The sequence below is a fragment of the Hippoglossus stenolepis genome, chromosome 13 (genome assembly GCF_022539355.2).
Source record: "Hippoglossus stenolepis isolate QCI-W04-F060 chromosome 13, HSTE1.2, whole genome shotgun sequence".
In the NCBI taxonomy this organism is placed as follows: domain Eukaryota; kingdom Metazoa; phylum Chordata; class Actinopteri; order Pleuronectiformes; family Pleuronectidae; genus Hippoglossus; species Hippoglossus stenolepis.
Window position 1 is genome coordinate 21,583,001 of NC_061495.1, and position 21,170 is coordinate 21,604,170.

Genomic DNA, 21,170 nt, shown 5'->3' on the forward strand with positions numbered 1-21,170 from the left:
CACCATCTCCTGTTTTACAAAAGCAAAGCCAAAATATCCTGGATACAAATGCTGCCATCTTGTGTTGGTGACATCATTTGGGGCCTGAGTCTGGCTGGAGTCATGGGGGTGGAGAGGTGGTGTCAAGGTGTTAGTCTCATCTGTTAATCTGATGTTTCACCTCATTCTTATAGCATCAGACAACCAAAACTGAACTTATCAGAAACATTAACTCTAAAACACATCAGTGTGATGAGAATCAAAAAATGAAAAAATGAATTAAATGTGTTCTCTGACTTTATAGCTTGGTCCCATCCATTAACATCGAGGAGGCAGGATTTATGACCTCCGGGTGGCGATCAAGATAATTCGGCTTCATGTCGTTCATCATTATTTAAAGTCTATGGTGCTGACAGACTTTTCTTCTCCTCTCGTCATGGAAATACTGAGAAAATGTCACTGACACATCAGAGGGACTTTATTTCTGAAGAATAAGGTTAATTTCATTAGAACACAATACAGAAAGTCCTCCCTTGTCTTTCTGTCCCCCACACACACACAATCATAGTCATCACCCACAGTGACGCAGAGAACAGCAGCTTAGCAGAACCCCCCAGTGACACACTCTTTCTTCCCCTCACTTCAGAGGTGTGTTGCTGTGAATGATGCAAAGAAACCACGAGAAGGATGCAAGTGGAATGATTCACTGGAACGTAAAACACAGGCCTATACAGGAGAGTCCCCCTGAAACAATAAGAGCGTGTTGCTTTTATTTTGAAGCAGAAACATTTGATTATGACAGATTAAAGTGTAAAAAAACAAAGAGAGAGAGAGAGAGAGAGACGAATGAAAGCAAGTGAAAAATGTGAGATACATAAATGGTGTGAAAAGTATTTACCCGTTGGTTTAACACCAAACACATGCACCATTATTTGTTCTCATAGGACTCACTCCAACCGCATCTATAGTTTATAATTGTCCTTTCTAATTGAGAACACAAAAATCCAAACATACACAAAAACATCCAGAATATATAAATACAAATATCAATAAGGAAAAAGGAGGCCCATCTTCAAGGAAATAATTGGTGTCAGTAAATGCAGACAACACACAGAAAAATGTTAAAAATACCATCGTCTGTGGAACAATTATTCAACTTTATGATCATTCATGTAAAAATAAGTCATAGAAAGACCACTTTTTACATTTGTTTTTATCTAAATATGTTTATTTATTGCCGAGAAAAGAAAGATTAACATCTTCTTTTCCTGCAGTGATCAAACTCCTTTTTCCACCGAAACATGAAGACACAAGTGGCTGCAGGAAACACACATGTCAAGAAGGAGCTAAAGATGCAGTTTCGCACAAATGAACCTTTTCCTTTTCTCTGCAGCATCAGTGGCGGAAACGAACACCACAACGAGCCTCAGCAGTACAGTTGTAGTTGTGTGTGCGTGTGTGTGTGCGTGCGTGCGTGCGTGTGTGTTGTGAGGAGAGCCCCTCAGGGAGTGGGGTTGTACATCATCTCAGTGTCAGTGTGTCAGCAGCAGAAACCATAAACCAGAGGGGATTCCCTCCCTCTCTCTGTGTGTGTTTGTCCTATTCTCACTTATATGAGATTTTAAAGGAAAATTTAACAGAAGTGCCACGTTTTACTCTCTCATCAAAGATTAATACAGTAGGGGACGTCAACAATGGACATTTGAACAAACAGGAGGAAGATGCAAATTAAAAGGCAAATAACGTCCCGGTAGAAGTTGAGCTATCCACGTGACATACAAACAGAGTAGTGTTAAAGCCTAAGCAGGATTTCAGCAGGAAACTCAGTTGTGTTTCACTTCAGTGGGATGACGCAGTCAGAGCTCCGGCTTTGTTTTTTCTGTCTACATGAAAACCACTTCACCGCTAAGACACACAGTGCAACAGAACTAATCACCACACTAATAATTTAGGCTATAAATACTAACAACTTATTATTTATGCCAAAGACCATAAGACCACCTTTGTACAGAGTCGGTCGGTCATACGGCTTCACAACAGACAACTCTCCGCTGCACCTTCATCCTGGAACAGGAAGTGTGCTGCTGATGGAGTTCTGCTGCAAACGCAAAGATAACATTGACATAATAAAATAAATATTAGGAGTAATTTTAGATGTTTGAACCAAATCCATCGTCTTACAGAGTGAAATCATCTATGCGTAGAAATCCATTCCTCTGACACCCTGAGTTGAAGAATCTCTGAGGTGACGACAGAATGTTATCACAACACTCTTGATAAGAGACGGACACCAGCGAGTTTGTCAGGTTGGTTGACCTGAAGTGTGTGTGTGTTTGCACATGTGTGTGTGTGTGTCCGTCGTGCTTTGCAGCTGCAGCTCTGCCATCTGAAGAGTGAGTCAGTGCGTCCAGGCCTCGGATGAGTAAGCAACACTGGCCATTAACACATTAAACACACAATGAGATGCACATTAGCACGTACGTGGACGGACACATTGTCCCCATGTAAGCAAACAGACGGACACACGCCACGGTTCCATTAAAGGCTGTTAAGGAGAGCGTGTGCTAATCTCTTCAGAATGAGTCAGTCGGACATTTAAAAACCTGCTCTTCACCTGACGTCATAGTTGTTATCAGACACACACACAAACGCACACACACATACACTCTCTTCAATATGCACATTATTACATGAATGGGCCTCGTCTGAGGGGCAAATTGAAGGCTGGTGCACTTTTTAAACACAAAACCACAGAGGAAAAGACGAGTTTCCCCTGCGTCCTCTCTTTAACGGTGATTTATGTCGTCCTGCAGAATCACTTCCCAAATCATTATTATGTGCATGTAAGAATAAAAACAAGTTGCTGCTGACTCAACTGTGGGAAAGAAGAGATCTGCAGGCGATGATCACGAACCTTCTGAGAAAGCTCCAAACTTTAAGTTTGGGTCGAGGAATCAATTTAAAAGTTTCCCTGAGGAAAACTCTTCTTTCAGTTTATGTTCATTGTTTAATCACAGCATCATTTCTTAATCGAGACTAAAGTCTGTCATTAGATCTTTGACCATTTTCACTAATATATTTAATTACTTTTTAAGGTAAATAACAACAGGGTAAAATTTGGTATTAATAGATAACACCATAAAACTCCCCCACTTGATTCTTTGTATTGAGACAGATATTTTTGGTATTGCCAGTTTTCTAATATTATATGTTTAAATATGTAAATGGAGCATTATCTAATAAAAAGATGCACTATTTCCTGAACAGAAATCTGACCAGTGACTAAAAGCCGGTTTAAAATATCTGTTTAATAAAATGTCTTTAGAGAGGAAATCTGTTTAAATTCCTCCGTAAATCAGAACAATAAACAATAGATTTTCACCTGGTTTTCTGCTGTGAAATGATCTTTGAGTCAGACTGTGAATTAGTTATGAACAAACCTCTTTGTGAACATTTTCAGGGTGTAGACAGAAATAAAACTGGAAGGTCCGGTCTAAGTAAGTGAAACTGAAGTGGAGAGAAACTTCAGTTTGAGAAAACTGAATCTGTGAAATAAAACAAAAACATAAATTCTGAATATTTGTTCCACTTTTCCCCTGGTGGCTGTCTGCAATATAGGTCATATACTCATATGCCTCCTCCATGTTAGCTGATGGGACATGAGCCAAATTAAAAAAACTAAAAGCACATGAAGTGGTGTTTTTCTGTCATTTTAGTTCTTCTCACCCTTGTGTTTGTTTGGATTTAATTAGTAATTTAATAATATAAAAACTCGACACCGTGATCACGATTTTACAGACTGCACTCAAAATGAAGTCAAAAGATGTCAGCGCAACAGGAGGAAGTGGAGACCGTCTTTATTCCCAGTCTATGGTCTGAATTCAAATTGTTTTAGGAGAAAATAAGCCCAAAAAGCAGCTTTTAATGTCCAATTCTCGCTCTGAAAAGTTTCCTTTATGGTTCCGATAAGTTAGAACTCCATGTTGGGAGTTTTCTGAGAGTCACTTGTGTTTCAAACATTTTGGGCACTTTGAATGATTCGTGGCAGAAACACATCACTGATCCCGTCTGTCTCCTGAGACTGGTCATTGACAGACAGTTTGTTTTCTCCTCAAACCAATTCAATGGTAAATTGTAATTGTATTTATATAGAGCTTTTCTAGTCTTGATGACCACTCAAAGGGATTTATAGTACAGTTTGCCACCCACCCACTCACACACATTCATACAGTGCATCTATAGGCAGCACTTTTTTTTCCTGTGAGGGGTTCAGCATCTTGCCCAAGGACACTTCGGCATGCAGATGGGGAAGAACTGGGATGAAACTGCCGACCTTCTGGTTGGAGGACGACCGCTCTACCCCTCAGCCACAGCCGCCCATATCCAGAGAGACAGAGATTCATTTTCCCACAGAGAGCATGTGACAGAGAAAAGCATCTGCATGTCCAGTTATGGCTCCTGCACTACAGAGGACTTTCTAAACATGGGAGATGACAGATGCAACTTCTTATAAACAAAGATTTGAACACAATTTGACCCCATTTCTGAGATGCATGACTCAATTTGGAGTTGAGTTTCACCTCTGTCAGGCAGTGTTCAGGCAGCAGCGAGGACTGATTAGATGCCAGCCATCTTCTTTTGTTGTGGTTTGGAAGAATGTCATGAGAGCTCATGGTTGGAGGCCCAAGAGAAAATGCAGAAACAACACGGCTAAATAAAACCCAACACACCCAAGTTGTATTTTTGGGAGAGTTGGGACTCATCCTTCACTTTTCAAAGGGGCTGATTGTTTTTTCTCTTCATGTAAACTAATGCAGGATTATCACCGACCTCAGTTTTCCTCTCGTCTCCTCTCTTCCCTCGTTCTCTAAACACGCTGAGTCTCTTCACTGTGAGGCCAAATACAATAATGCGGTTTTATAAACAGCTGCACGGCAGAGTGAAACATTTGAAAATCATCCCGGCTGCGTACACACACGCAGCGAATGGAGAGGATTACAGGGGCGTGATGACACTGATTGCAAACATGTCTGTAAAAATATAACCAGTGCATCACCACAGAAACATGTTCCACGTTCATCCCCATGGCACGGCCCACATTTTATTCATGAAACCCAAAAGAAAGTATTTAAAAGAGGAAATACCTGATTATGATTTCCTGGCAAACTGGTTTGAGAGAGAAATTCCCCAGTGTTTTTGGTGAAGCAGAAACCCTTCCCTCAAAAGAACAGGCGCAGAAACCATTTACACGTTCACGTAAAAACTGGTCGGAGTGGAAAGCTGAAAAAGCTCCAACAAATGTTATATTATGTCAGACAGTCCATCAAATGAAATGAAGGATTTGTTTCCTCATTTGAATTTTGCAACAAAGCATTTGTGAAGCAGTGTGAAGTTATTGTGTGAAGAGTGAGACTTTTCAAACAGAGCAGTGTGTGTGTCTGTAATAACTGCTCACAGTGGTGGCACATGGAGAACGTTAGATTGTGCAGCAGCCTGAATCCACATCTGTGTGCATCCTGAGAACAAACCTGAATCCAGCTGTTAGATGTGGTTCTGGGGGGGAGGATCCAGGTTTACACTTTCTGGTTTGTTGGTGAGTTTGAGAATTCAAAAGTTTCCTCTGCAGCAGCAGCAGCAGCAGCAGAGAAAGTTCAGGTTGTAAAGATACAGACCAAAACTGAAGCTGCGACGCCTCCCAAGACAAACACAGGGGTTGGTGATCACAATGACTTCAGATATTAAAATCTAAACATGTGTGTTGACAACTTGCAAGTTCACCTTTCAAAGGAAGGCACCTGTCACAGTCACACACAGACACAATAACCTGTGAGCCAGCAACGTATTTTGTCACACATCAAAGTTCAGTTCCTCTTTCCCTCTCACACACACACACACGCAACCTGGGTGTGTGTTGGACGACTCAGGCTGCTGAATGATACTGGAACTTTTTCAATCTAAATATTTGCTGTCAGTCTCCCTCCGGGTGTCTGAGTCATATTGATGTTTGTCACACGGGTGCTGTCAGTTTTGAAATGTAACTGAATCAGTGTCGTCTTCTCCAGCAGCAAAAATCACTTAATTTAAATAGGTGATAAAATATCAATCCAAATCAATGAGTCACAGAGCAGGTTGCTTTGAGTTCCACTCCTGCATTCACATTCCAAGCAAATGTTTTTCAATACCAAAAGTAAATGGAGTGATTTTACATGATTGAGTGTTCAAACCTAATTTCTTCAAACTTTTCTGTCGTAAAAACACATTTGGAGTCTCAGGGGTTAACAGTGATGCAATTCTTTAAACATATAAAAACAATAGAAAAAAACCCATCACATGCCTCCAAACGGCGTCATTTACACCATGTCTTTATCCTAAACGTCCTCTGCGATCCACACGAACATGTGAGGAGGATAACCTGTAAATGATGCTGTTTCAATTACTTCAATTGTTACTTCAATTCAGTTACTTTCATTGTATTGAAGTCAATTGTATTGGATTTGGCTGCAACACTGTTTACCCCTGAAACTCCAGCAGGGTTCTGTGGACTCAAACACTCCCCCCACCCCTCCATCGGCATAGTGGTGAGTAGACAATGAGTGAATTTGCATTTTTCTGTGAACTATCCCTTTAAGTTGAAAGCACTTTAACTCAACCGGCAGACAAACTCAACCTCAAAGTGGGTTCAGACCTCTACAAGTTCAACATCTTATGGGTGGAACCGTGAACAGCGCTGCTTGTGAGAGAAAAACAAAACAAAACAAAACAATGAAGCATTGCTAGACACACCAAGCCCTTGTTTTTTGTAAATATGTACAGTATTTCCTGGCAGGCCAAACACACACAGAGCAGGAAGTCACGTAGAGCATTTACCTCTAAGTGATCAACCTGTCTCATTGCTCTGAGAGAGTCGCTCAGCAAGTTCAGTTTCTTCACAATTACTGGAACAACAAATCTAACATGATTGATGAGAAAACTTTCCTCATTTTGGTTTATGCTGCTGTATGAAAGAATAGTTCAGCTACTGAGTGTAATGTTAAACTACAGACACTTTTAAAAAACGATATTCTGCCTGATACAACTGACTGAAAGAAGCATCACTCTATCAGAATATGAGCATGAAAGCAAAAGGAGGAAGAGTTTCTCTGTTTCTCAGACAGCGACCTCCAAACACCAGCAACCTGTTAAAGCTGAACTCCAGACCAACTCACCAGAGGCATCAGACCACAAGACAGGGAAGTGGTTACGTGGAACTGGTCATGTAAATGTATAAATCCTTTGTATTCTGCTTAATAAATGTGAGACCGATCTTTCCCATCTTTTTCTGAGAAGTAAAGTTTGCCGACATCGGGCTCCCAGCACCTCGTCAATGTCCAAGGCTGCAAGATGCATCTCAAGGTGCCAACAGCAGGTAGCTCAGCATTAGATGACATGAGGCCCAGAGAGCAGATCCCAAACCCAGGTGTTTGCTTGTTCCTGGGCTCATTTACACATCTCATCAACTTGAACATATAGTTTATATATAATATAAGAGTTCATCTGCAGATGCTGAATCAAACTTCCTTATTTAACAGAAATACATCAAGCTGAGGCTTCAGGTGCTGTCATTAGTTTTGCAGACATTTAGTCATTTGACCTGATGGTGGCGCTGGATGAAGATTCAGATAGCTGGAGCTTCTCAAAGCATCAGACGATGAAGCAAAACACTCGATCAATTTTCATAACATCTTTATTGACTTTGTGTCTCAGTTTTAAACTTATTTACAGATACTTTAATTTTATTTTTTTTAGTTCAGTAAAAATACAAATACAGAACACTCAATTTTCAAAAGCGACGTCGCTCCCTGCGACTCGATGGCCGCCCCATGGGTTTCTCCTTGGGCTGCCTCCTTTTGGGAATATAGGAGGTGATGATGTCAGCGTGATGTCAGAGACTGTGTGGGGGGGAGTAAGAGGCTGAGAACCAAAACGGAAACGTTACTGACGACTGGAAATCAGATGAAAGAGGAGGATGGAGATGATGTTGGATGGATGAGGAGGGAGAGAAATGAAGAACTTGGCAGCAAAGAATTGTGAGCGTACACTTGTGAGAAGATTCCTGAAAAAAACAAAAAACAAAAAACAAAACTGCAGATGCCTTTTGCATCACATCATTGATTTAAAACAGAAGAAAAAAGGCAGATTGATAAAACGTGACCTCAGACTCTTGGTCAAAGCCAAGTTAACAAGATAAGTGATCAGACCGTGATACTAAAACTGGATTAAAAGTTGGATTTAATTCCTGTTACTGCTGCAGACGTTTTCACATATCAGGTCCTAAATCTTTCTGATCACAGCTGAAAACATTTAAACGTGTTCCTGATAACATCTTGTGCTTCGGATTTTTACTCTTACTTTCGTATTCGTCGACTTCTCACTATTACATCGTGTTATCATGATAATCTGTGTCCTTCTCGGCTGTCGGACACGTTGATGGTCTCCTGCAGCTAGAATCTGATTTGTGAGCACAGTGGGAGCTGTTGGTTCGTGGTGCTGGATCACACAGTTCGTCTTTATCAAAAAACTAACAGCTGCACACAGAGGGTGAATGTCCGGAAATTCCATTTTGGTCGAAAAAGGGAGTGTCTGTGTTTCTTAATTAAATTGCTGGGGAATGATCATTTGATACTTTGAACCTTCATCTTGTTGTTGTCTCGTCTGCGGTCACCATTAATTTGGCTCTGACACCATTTTTGAACCCATGTGCACCCCAGATGGCAGTTTGTGCAAATAAAAACAATGACAGGAATTTTATATCACAACAACACATCATAAAAACACACTGGAAATAAAGAGCACGGTGTCACCCAAGGCGTCACAAATGAAAATAAGGCTCGAGAAGGAAACCAGATATAAACCTTCCTGGTTCAGCGCATTTTGGAAACGAGATTCATGTCAAACAATCTGGTGACAAACACACTCGTAGAAAATGTCACATTTTTAACACACTGTCAGTCTCTCTGTCACGAACACACACAAACACACACGTTCATTGCACAAGTGTACTGAGCCCATCATTAAACCGACTGTATTTTTTATAACGTTAGTAATTTATTATTCTTAATAATGGTTTAAAATCATGGTAAAACCCAGAGCCTGTGTTTAAAGAGGGACGACATGACGGCTCCCAAAAGTGAAACCCCCAAAAAAATCTGTATTGCCCTCTGGTGGCTGATAATGCCTCCTCCATGTGAGCATTAGTATTTGTTATTTAGTGCAACAAAAAAAAATATGGGGTGGAACATCATGATTGACAGCTGAGACTGACCTGTGATTGGTCGAGTGGATGTGACGTTAAAGGAGAAAGATGGCGGCGCCCAAGTCTGGGATCTATTAGCTTTATTTTTGTACAGAGGGAGGAAGTGGGGACGCGTCGTCCATCTTTATTTACAGTCTACGGCGGAAACTATATGTTTTCCTCCGACCACAGTTTCTTTATAGTTTTAATGCTCTAGATGTTTTTGATGATATGATTCATTTAGTTGTTTGACAATGTGATGAACGGGGTCAGATCACGGGGCAGGTTCACAGGTGAATGTTTCTCTGAAAATGGAAAAAGTATTTTCCACATTTTATGTTCCAATTTCAGTGATATGAGATACGGTTTCATTCTTTGCCAGACTTTTCAGAAGCATGTGTGAAACCCTGAGACTAAAGGCCTGAAAGTTCTAAGACTTCTTCTGGTGGAGAAGTGACGCAGGGATTAAGACGAAGGAGACGAGAGAAGAGAAAATGAGAGTAGGATTGTGGATTTTTAACACCGCAGTGGGTTAATGAAGCCTTCGGTTTTGGTGGCTGAGCAGTGATACAAGGTCGAAAGTAAGAGTAAATTGTGGAATTGGACGTCTTCGTTTATTCAGCTCTTCCAGTGCTACACCTCCACACTCCTCTTCCCATACAAAGTGCACAAACTTTTGATTTACAGCAGGGGTAATTTTAACCACCACACACTCTCTTACACACACACACACTCTTATGGAAGCATGGTTGGGTTCAAGCCTCGAATGGTGTGAAAATTATGTGATGTGATTTATGAAAAGGCGGGAAAGAAGCAGACAGGAGAGATGAGAGAAGTGCTGAAACGCTGGGAGGGAAATAAGAGATGGTTTGATAAGAAAAATGTGAGAGATAAAAAAGCAGCATCCAATCGAGTAGCAGCAGAATGGTTTGGGGGTGATGTGTCCAACTGGAGGAGAAAGTGGAAAGGTGTTGAGAAGTGGTGAAGATGGAGGGAGGCCTGCTGCTGTTTCTGGTCCGCTTTGCTGAAAATACAAGGATCTGAGGAGGTGGGGAGATGCTGACAGTTCCAGGTCAAAGTTCATCTGATGACCATCAAACGGCGAGTGGGTCGGGGTTGGGTCAGGAGAAACGGAGGGCTTTGATTCAACCCTGTGTCCCCATTCAGGATTTTTCCAACCCCCCCAAAAATATATCACACTTTATTAACAGACCCTGTAAAGTCCTCAAGTCTGTCTGTGTGGAAAAATGACACCTCCATCAGGCCCAGTGTCAAAGTCATTGTCCTTCACAAAACCCCACAGAGCACTCTCAGTGCCTCAAGTCTGTATGGGAGCAAAGTTTGGTCAAATAAAACACAAAAAATGATAACAAAAAAACTAAGTCAAGCCACCAGCTTTGGAGCTCGGTCCTTCAGAGAAAAGAGTTCAAGCCAAACTTGAGGCTGAGCAGCGCACCCACCATCCTTCTGAGCAGAGAAGACAGAGCGATGGAGAGAAAAAGTCAAAGATTTAAAGACAGAAGAAGAGAACCTCTCTTCTCCTGTGGGAGAACCTCAGAACCTCTCTTCTCCTGTGGGAGAACCTCAGAACCTCTCTTCTTCTGTGCAGAGGTCTGTGCTGGAGGCTCTCGCTCCGTCTCCTGTCGATGCCTGCAGTCCGAACGCAGTTGAGAGTCTGTAGATCAGAATGTAAGTTTGTCCAGTGTTGGTGGGTGATTTTTTTTTGTTTTTGTTTTTTGGGGCAGGCGGGCAGACATGTGGCGCCCCCTGGTGCCGTTGGTGGAGGGAGAAAGGTCTGTCCATCTACCGCTGAGCCGGCTCGCTGCCGGGCAGCGTGATGTTGCCCAGGTGGAGAACAGGAAGCGGGTGAGCCTCCGTGTTGAAGACCCAGCTTTCCAGAGGCATCAGGTCGTCGCTGGAGAACAACAGGTACAGGTACCTGTGGGGTGGGATGTGTGGGGGGGCGGGGATGGTGCGTAATAAACGGAGGAAAAGGGGGTGAGGAAGGACAGAATACATAGTTACAGGTTATAGGTACAGCAAAGTCAAAATCCACAGATTTGTAAACATGTCCGACTCTGTTACGTCTCCTGTGATGTGTGATTGACAGTTAAGTCTCATCAGTGTTGACTTTTTGACTCATCGGTCTCTTTCAGGTGAAACAGGAACATTGGCTGATTTGTCAACATAAAATTCCAGTTTTTCAAGTGATTATAAATAATATTTGTGTTACTCAACTGTTTAAAATAAACATGGTCTGGTTAACACCTTGTGTTCTGGGCTCATACTGGTGACATAATTGTTTGTGGTTGTGGGAACATTTTCATAATTTTCCAAATGATTAATTCATAGATCTTGGTGAAAAGAATTCATTATATTGCGAAGAAGATTATGATTTCATGATCTGCATTGTTTTAGTTGGTTTTCCAGTGTATTCACATGTAATAATTCACTCTTACTATCCCAGGGACTTCCATAAGAAAAGGCTTTGTACAGTACATATAGACATAAAGAAACACATTTCTAAATCAAGTTTTCCAGCTTAAAAATCTGCAATTAAATCCACTTGTTAGGTGCATTTATGTGCACAGACTTCAGCAAGATTTAAATAAAATCTTATTATCTTATAAACAAATTTGACAAAGCACACAGTCAAGAAACTGTACATTTGATTAATAATCCTCACGCAGCAGAGGAGCAGAGGTTCCGCTGCTACATCTTTGTACAGCGCTGATCAGGCAGCCAATCAGGAGCCTGTTTGACACGGACGTCTTGATGTGACGACGACAGGGAACACAGACACCAAAGGCTGCGTGACGCCATTCAAATGTCATCGTCTCAAAGAGTAAGCAGCCAGTGTGGCCTGTGACCTTTAATGACTGATACACCAAAGACACGTTTTAGTGTCATTTGATTCTTTGTGGGAGTTAATTTCAGAAACATTAAAGTTAAATATGAAGCGCTGAGCAGCCGGTAAAGAGGATTGTTCTCTGTTTTATGGATTTCTTTGACCCGTCACAATGGTGGACTGACAGTATAAAGCTCTGTTCACCTCTAGTAACTCAGGTGTGTTTACAGTATTAATGGGAGAAGATTCACAGAGCTACCAGCAGGGGAAGGCAGAGAGCCACATTAGGCTTTAATTCTCCCTCTGGCTCACGGCCTGTTACTCGACCTTTCTCTCCCTTCGTCCATCAGTAGTAGTGATGATGATGATGATGATGATGATGACGCACCACAGAGAAATGAGAGCTGGCCTTTGCATCAGTCATCCTTTAAAACATTTTGTGGCTGCGTACAGAGCAAAGGTCTCTAATGGAAAGGAACAACAACAGATGCCAGCGAGTTAACCTGTAATTACCCTCTGAAGAGCATCACCCACTCTCACAACATTCGAACACAGAGAGGACAGGTAAGTGATCTATGGTCAAGTGGTTCTATATGTAACCACAAAAAAATGTCTCACCACAAAGATAACGATTCTAAAAGTTTCGTTCAATTTTAGTGATTTGAAACATGTTAATATCAAACAGTTTTCACAAGACTATTTAGTATGAATTGATCATATCTGCGAGTATCATTACTGTAGTTACAGTATCCAGGACAATATAACGCCACACAGTGGTGTCCACTTTCTTAAAAGTTAATTATTGTAAACTAAATCCAGTGCAAGGCTGTTTTCATACCGGAAAGTCTGAACCAAGCTTCATGTTTGTTTACATTTGATGTGGTTGTTTTTCGTTTCAAATAGTAATCACAGGGGCACATTACAGTTTGTTGTATGACATATGTACTAGGCGTGGCCGATATATCGAATATACTCGCGGCTTGTTTCGCGTGAGATGTATTAAATGACTATATCGCAACCATCGAGTACAAATTGTCACGCATCAGCATAAAATATCTTTGGAGTTTCACTTCTTTCGCTCTCTTCTCATGCCCCTCTCACAGCAGACAGCTCACTCCCCCGCCCATCCAGAAAACTCTTGTGCGCGCATGTGTATTTGTGTTTCAGGAGATGAGGCAAGAGACTCAGAGAGCATGAGAGAGAGCGAAAGTGAAGAGTCCCAGCGAGTTGACGAGAGGTCAGAGACGGTTATTGACAGTTTGTTCACATTCTTTGTGAACGCTAAACCAAGCAAATCAGTTTACAAATGAAGAACGTGAGCGGTGTTCACTCCAGCGAGAGAGGACACTTGTGTGTGTGTGTGTGTGTGTGCTCGGACACGTGAAGCAGGTAAGTTACTTTGTTGAGGAACAGTGGAAACAAACAGTGAAAATACAGAGCTTCCTCTATGATCCACAGCTGCTCAATGATCAGAAGGCTGGCTTGTACCAAGCTGGAGTTTTTGTGTCCTCCTCCACTCTGCTGCTGACCTGCTCTCACTTTGACTAATAAACATCTACACTCATCACAAGTTATTAGGATCTGATCAGTACATGAAGTTTGTCTGAATCGCTCCCACTCCTCCTGTGATGTGAGTTTTACTGTTCAGTGAGGTTTTCACATTCTTGTTGTTTGCACACAATGCTATTTTTAATTTACCATTTTAAAAATGATCTGTTGTTACAAACATGATCAAACAGAAAAAAGTACACTTTAACTTATATGGTTTTGAAATCCCTTTCTCAAGAATTCCTGTTGAATACACCTTTTTCTTGCTTTGAGCTCTGTTTTTGTTAAGCGTCTTTGAGAACTAGGCCACAGTAGGAAGGCCTACCATGACGTCATGATGTCATCATTTGTTAAAAGCTTATGAGTGTAGCTGCCTGGTTCGAAATAAAAATAATTTGCTAAATGTAACTTGATTGTGATTGACCCCTTTTAGCATGTAAATAAAAAGAAATTGGGTCTAATTGAATCATTATACTGATGAAATCGGTTGAATTTAACATTAGTACAGTGATTTAGAGGAGATTTCAACAAAGCTTTTGTATTTCTTTTTTCATTTAGTTTTGAAAATGTGAGTAATCTTTTCAATCAGTCTGCCTGCGAGTCCCCCAACAAACCGCTAATATGATTAATCAATCAACAAACCAACTGATGTTTCATTGGTCGAGGCAATAAAGAACCAATTACTGTGGACTTACTTGAGCGTCTCTGCGAGGAAGAAGCTCTGCTGCACGTCGTCGTAGGTCGGGTTGGAGGAGTAGACGTCCTTCACTCCCGAGAAACCTCCGCTCACCCTGCAGTACTTATCAATGGCCTGGAGGAGACGAGAACGGAGGGAAGGACGGAAGGAAGGGAAGAACAGTGGAGGGGGCAAAGGAGAGCACCATTTTAATAAGCTTACAAAAGCATGCTGTAATTAATTTCTTTGCTTGTGACAGATTAGAGCGAGTCCTAGGGAGACGCATACAGGAAACAGCAGCTGTAAAGAAAAACATAAAACTCGAGGAAAAGACGATTACCACAAACCCCCACACTCTGCCTCCCCTGCATTTACATCTCATTCCTTTCAAATGTCTCCTCACAAAGCAGCTTCCTAATGTGGGAAAACTGCTGCTTAATGACACAAAGCGTTTCTTAAAGTGATGCAGAGCCTGTGGGTTCATCAGGTTGTCTTTATACCTTTATTTGAAGATTTCAATGGGAAAATGATAGTTGAGTGGCAAAGTGCATCGTTTATCAAACGCATCTTTTGCTCTCAGGTTTTAGCTGTTCACTTTCTTTTTGGTGCACAGCTGCTTGAGGAGAAGACAACAGCAGCTTTTGGACCTGTAATCTGTTTGTGGATGGATTTCAAGAATATTTTTTCTTTTTGAAGCACTAATGTTGTTTAGATTTTTCTTAAAGTAATAACAAAAAGATCGTCCAAACATGTCGATGATTCTACAAGAACAAAAACTACAAACATGGAGGACAGCCGGTCAGACCAACCCCAACCCACAGCAGAGCCCAGAATACTGTAATGTTATATATTTCTGTACTTGATGCACTGTGACAAAAACATCAAGAATCACCAACACTTTAAAAAAAAGTGTTGGATCCTGTATTATTAGTCAGAAGAACTCTGTCACCTCTGTGTTACTATGACAACAAAACACTGCAGAGAAATAAAGCTTAGAACAAATAAAAACCTTTTTTGACACCTATGGCTACATAACTAACCTGTGGTATCTTTTTCTGACATCTTAGATAAAGTTATTTTTATTGTATCAACTCTGCAATAACAGAGCAACTCATAACCAAATAAATAATCTGGTTGACTAATAGAATTAAAAAAGATGATAAATCAAATAAATGAACATAAATAAGCATGATCAGGAGATGATACATTCATCATGCTAACACTAAAAAAGAAGCCAAATAAATCTCACAATGGTAAAGGAAGGGATAAAAACAACTTCCTGGATATTCCATTTTGTCCTGATCTGCACCAAAATTCAATGGGATCTTTCTTGGCCCATGTGCCACCCAGTTTAATGGAAATCTGTTCAGTAGTATTTGCGTAATCGTGCAAAAACCAGCCAACCAACCGGGGTGAAAACATAACCTTGGTGGAGGAAAGAATTATTAGGTATAATAATAGTTTCATAAATAACTACATGTCTGTCGTGTCCTCAGACGTCAGTGGATGGATCTGCAAGAGCATATAATTGAGGTTTTACTGTTATTGCTGTGGAATAGCCTGTTGATGTGGCTCTCAACACTTCATAAATATTTCAGTTTTGATCGTCATGTGTTCTCAGGGGCTGATTTTAAATTCTATTATCAACGTGAGCAGCACTCCACTTCTATGCTGCACTTGCTTATTTCTCCAAAACAGTCGCAAATCAGTGAGCCAGTCATCATCACACGTAATGACATGTTTCCCACACACCTTGATGAGCTCCACTGCAAATGTTAAAGTGCCGTTTTTTGGCTCTGAGGAACAGAAATGTGTTGCCTAATTGAAACCAGACACAAGACAAACACCAAAAAACTAGTCTGTAACGGCTCATTAAAAATGCAGCGGCCGTCCAGCTGGTGATGGCGACAGAGAGCCATCACCTGTGTGTGCTATTCATTTGCAATGAGCACTTGTTACAATGAAACCGGTGCCTCCATAAAAATTCTGGCTGCATGACACTCCTGCTCAAACCTTATCGACTTTTACTATTAACGCATGTAATTGAAAGCATTATCTCTGTCCTTCATTCTCTCTATGACACACACACGCACACACACGCACACACACGCACGCGCACGCACGCACGTCTTCTCCATCATTTTGCTGTCAGCAGATTTCTGTAGCAGGCAGTTTCAACCTCAAATCCTGTTCTTCATGGGCTGTTGTGCCAGACGTGCGTTTGTCCTTCTGCATCCACACTGCAGAGTCTCACAGCAGCCTTTGTGTCACACACACACATTCATACACATTAGTTTAATTGAGTGAGTTTATATTTCATCACGTGTGAGAACTGAAAAGACGCATTCAGACTCCTGTCACATTTTGGAACTTCAACCCATAAAAGTATGGGTAAAAAAAAAGAAGATATTTGAGTGTGTACACAATTCTCCCACAATACAATCCAAATGGAAATGGAGGAGCTACTAACTGTTGGAGCCATTTGTTTCTTAGTGTATTTAACAGGGGCCATGTACAGCACAACCGTTAAGCCAGAGTTAGCAATTCAACTCATTTCTATCTGCAGTCACTGACCAGGAAAATATAAAAGTCAATACAGTAAAATACTGTACAACAATATACAACAATACCACCTACATTCTACTTATATTTTTCTTATATCTGGGATGTGAACTTGGCAGTGAGTGACATCTGAAGGTACATGTATGCAATATTTTCATGTTGATATGAGATGCAAAAGTATGATGACCAAAAAAAAAAGTGACAGCATACAGGGAAACCCTACACTACTATATGTGTGTAGTGTGGATCTGGGACACAGCAGTAAAGTTGTGTATCGAGAACTGATAATGAAATGAAGAGAATCTGAGTTATTCAAGGGTTTCAGGGTTATTAATATATTAGGAATTAATAAATTGCTGTAAAACGATGTTTAAACCTGCTGCAGACTACACACACTAGTTATGTACATGTCAGAGCAGGTGTATAGTGTTGGACTTCAGTATTTTAATAAGACACAAGACAAGGTTAACAAAAACAACTCGACATTACACGTTTGGAGAGCACATACATTCACCGAGGCAAACACCATATCTCGTCATGTTAAAGAAAGTAAAAATAAATTCCTGTATTTATCTGGATCCACTCCAAAATTTAAAGGGTTGTTCCTTGGGAAATGTCTCACCCCTCCACAAAGTTTTTGAGTGATCCTGCTAACTGACAAACAGCAATGATAATGATAATGACAAAAATATAACCTCCTTGGCAGAGGTAATTATGCTTTTTATTTTTTTCTTCTAATTATGGTAAATTTATAATAACTTTTATATTATACCTTTGTGGGCTATTTTTATATTGTGTCTTTTAGTTTACTATTTTATAAACTGGATGCAGGCACAATAACACACTTCACTGCATATTGTACCATGTATAATTGTGTATGTGACTGACAAATAAAGCTTATCTTATCTTACTTTACCTTCTAACAATAAGGATTAAAAAAATCCTCAATTGTTGCATCCTCAATCTGTTATTTCTGTCTGACATGTCTTGCTTTCTCTTCTTACCCATGTTATATGTGGTACCAACAAAAGGATTACCAACCCTCATCAGAGAGCAAGTTAAACACAATCTTTTTCTTTGGTTACATTAAAGACTTTACTTAAACCTTGTGACTTCTGAATATCAACATGTTTAATAGAAATAAAACTTTAGATATATGCAGCAGAAGATAGAGTAGGAACTGTCATATCAAATTATTTGAGAGGGAAGGATGAGCCCTTCAGCAGCGGCTCCCTTTCGTGTCACTCACACTAGTTACAAACACACATAATAAACACACTTGCCAGTATAATTTGTTTGGCTCATGAGTGTGTATCCACTTACTCCCACTTAGAGAAACAAAGAGAAGCAGCTTCACTGCTGAGAAACACAAGGGGAAAAGTTGACAAGACGATTGGCAGCCAAAAGAGAAAAAGGGGAATATGAAAACAGAGTGAAAGGAGAAGAAATGGATGATGAGCAGGTCGGCTGAGATTTACACAGAGAAGACACATCGACTGCCGGATAGAAGACGAGCTCTTTAATCCTGTGTCAGAGGAAGTGGAGCAGCTGAGTAAAGATGATAGAGAGGGCTTTCATTTCTTTTCTACTTTCATGAAGAATTTCACATTAAAACACAAAGGTATTAAATAACTAGTAACACAAGTCCTCAAATTCAACAGCAGGTATTAAGATTTAACACACACACACACAGACACACACACACACACACACACACACACACACACACAAAGTGGTACGAACAGCCATCAAATGTTTGCAAGTGTGATAATTATTGACACATAATTATAGACTGTAAATAAAAATGGACGACACGTCTCCACTTCCTCCCACTGGACAAAAATAAGCACATTTTCTACTGAAAATCTTAGTTAAAGATACTGGCTTTCTTAACTGGAAAAATAGAGTTCAAAGGTGAAATAAAACCATGTTATTAACGAGAAGATTTGAAAAGCATGAACCTGCCACTGGGGCCACCGCTGATTCTTTCATTTCATCTACGATTTCAGAGCTGCCCTTTAAATCCATCAGCCACAAAGCAAATTGAAAGTTCTTGTGTTTTTAAGTGTCTAAAAAGATGGATGCTGAGGTCAGGTCACAGAAAGATGTACTTCACTGCGTGTACTTTCCTACCATGCTCACCAGGGTCATTGCTACAGATGTACTCTCTGCTTCAAACTCTGCTAGTCTTTTAAAAACTAGAACCATATCAACCCCTTTGGATCAAATGCTTCAGTTAAGAAAGGCTGGAAAAAAGCTTGGGCTGAGTGATGTTTGAACGTCCTTCAGCAACATTGTCTTTTGACAAAAGTAAAAATAATACTTTAGAGCAACAAATGCCTGCTAGTTTGTATTGTACTGGCAGATTTTGCATTTGTGTAATGTTTAATAGAAGAACAGATATGTATTTAGATGAATGTATGAACAGATGTGGTTCTCGTGGTTGAGTGTTGCTTAAAGGGGACATAGCATGCCCATTTTACCACAAGTTGATATGGTTCCTTGGGGTCTTAATGAAATGTCTGTAACATACTTTGGTCAAAAAGGATCATTTAAAACAGCACCCTTTTTACCCTGTCTAAAACAGCCCTCCACAGAGTGACCTGTTTTGAGTGCCTGTTCCTTTAAATGCTAATGAGCCAGCTCCCTCCCCCTCTCCCCATGATTTTAAACGATATAAATTACATATTTTATATGATATAAATTATCAAATATGCATCCCATACTTTGTATTCCCTTCTGTTGTCCTGGAGTTTTAATTTTCCCAATCACATAATTAAATGTCCCCTCTGCCCATCCACTACAAGCAGACAGACAGAGAGAGAAAGAGGGGGGGGCTATGAAGACTATCATTTACCCCGAACCCCGACATTCAACGGGTACAACAACAAGCGGAGAAAGCAGAATCGCGGGCTGACCTTATATATACAGTCTATGGGGCTGACCAGCGCGAGAGCCATGTAGGAGACTTCCAGTACCTTGTTACGACACAATACCCAGGAAGCGCAATCGAAGTCGCTCAAGCATGACGTTTCTGACTTAGAGGAACCATAACAAAACGCGCGAGTGTTTTTTCCCAGAGTTTTTGGGTTGGTAGACATGCCAGATACCCACATTAACCTGTAGAAGCACTAACAAAGTGGAATTTGCATGCTATGTCCCCTTTAAGGTAATAGTGTTCATGGCTTCCCCCACATGTGCGACTGGGCAAATGGTCACAGCAGGTGTCACTCAGTGTGTTTGATATAGATAGGTGAGGGGATCCTGCATTGTATACAGGACTGGGGTCTTTTGATGTTGTAAATGAAGATAGGGGATCTCGGAGACAGATTGTCTCACACCAGAAGTCACCAGGGGTTTCGCACAGAGTTGGGGACAGGATGTCTGCCCACCCTGGACAAACAGTGAAGAAGATGAGGGACTACTTCTTCCTCGCAGGGAGGGGCTTCTGACTGTATAATTGTAGTTGTTCTCCTATACTCTGTGCTCATTCTATACACGTTACACGAGGTGGCTGTGTGGGGTGAGCCCACCTGCAGGTGTTAGAATTGAACTTTCCGAGAGACAATGTTATGTTTGTATTATTAAATAGAAATTGCCACCACAGTATCTACGCAAAATTTAATTTCCTGCTAATGTCAATTTAATCAGTTCCATCAATTTTAAATTAGATTCTAGGTTGATATGATGTTGCAGTTTGTAGCCGTTCTCTGTCTGCAACTATTTTCAAGAGCGAGACATTGGATTGAAGAGCCAACGATTCATGGAGTCATCACTTTCTCTCTTTCAAAGCTGTCCTCAATTTAACGATGCAAGATATTCAGAAATCTTTGGCTTCACTGTGTTTGGGTACATATGGACTTATGTTTTCTCTGCAGCAAAACAAGTTAAACCAATGTATCACAACATCCTACGTAGTATTTCTCCTTGTGCAAAGCAGTGTAGAGGTCAGTTAAAACTGCTTACAGCCATGAAACTCAAAATGAACAAATAATTCATCACCTGATGTAAAATAGATGGACTAAACCATGACTAATCTCTTTTACAGTATATACAAATGTATGCTTCTTTACCTGTGCTGCCTCCCAGCCCCACTGCCGGTATTTGGGATCGTGGGTGAACCTCCACATGTACCAGTAGGTCTCAATGACCTCCGGTCGCAGAATGTAGTACTTCTCATTCTGCCGCACTGCCACCGCCTCCAGCCCGCTGTCAAACTTAAAGGCCTCCGGGCCGAGCTTCAGCACTGGAGGGAGAAAGTGAAAAATGGAGATGGGGAAAGAGAG

General features: G+C 40.8%; 1 protein-coding gene across 1 annotated transcript in view; it reads right to left on the reverse strand.

The window, feature by feature from the left end:
* Window positions 1-7,684: 7,684 nt before the first annotated feature.
* Window positions 7,685-21,170, reverse strand: part of man1a2 (mannosidase, alpha, class 1A, member 2) — a 118,089-nt gene continuing 104,603 nt past the window's right edge. Inside the window, exons 12-14 of the mRNA XM_035174039.2 lie at window positions 20,958-21,130; window positions 14,342-14,457; window positions 7,685-11,189 (exon numbers count right to left, since the gene is read on the reverse strand). Coding sequence (XP_035029930.1) covers window positions 11,054-11,189; window positions 14,342-14,457; window positions 20,958-21,130 — 425 coding nt within the window. The 3' untranslated portion in view covers window positions 7,685-11,053. The remainder of the gene's footprint in view (window positions 11,190-14,341; window positions 14,458-20,957; window positions 21,131-21,170) is intronic.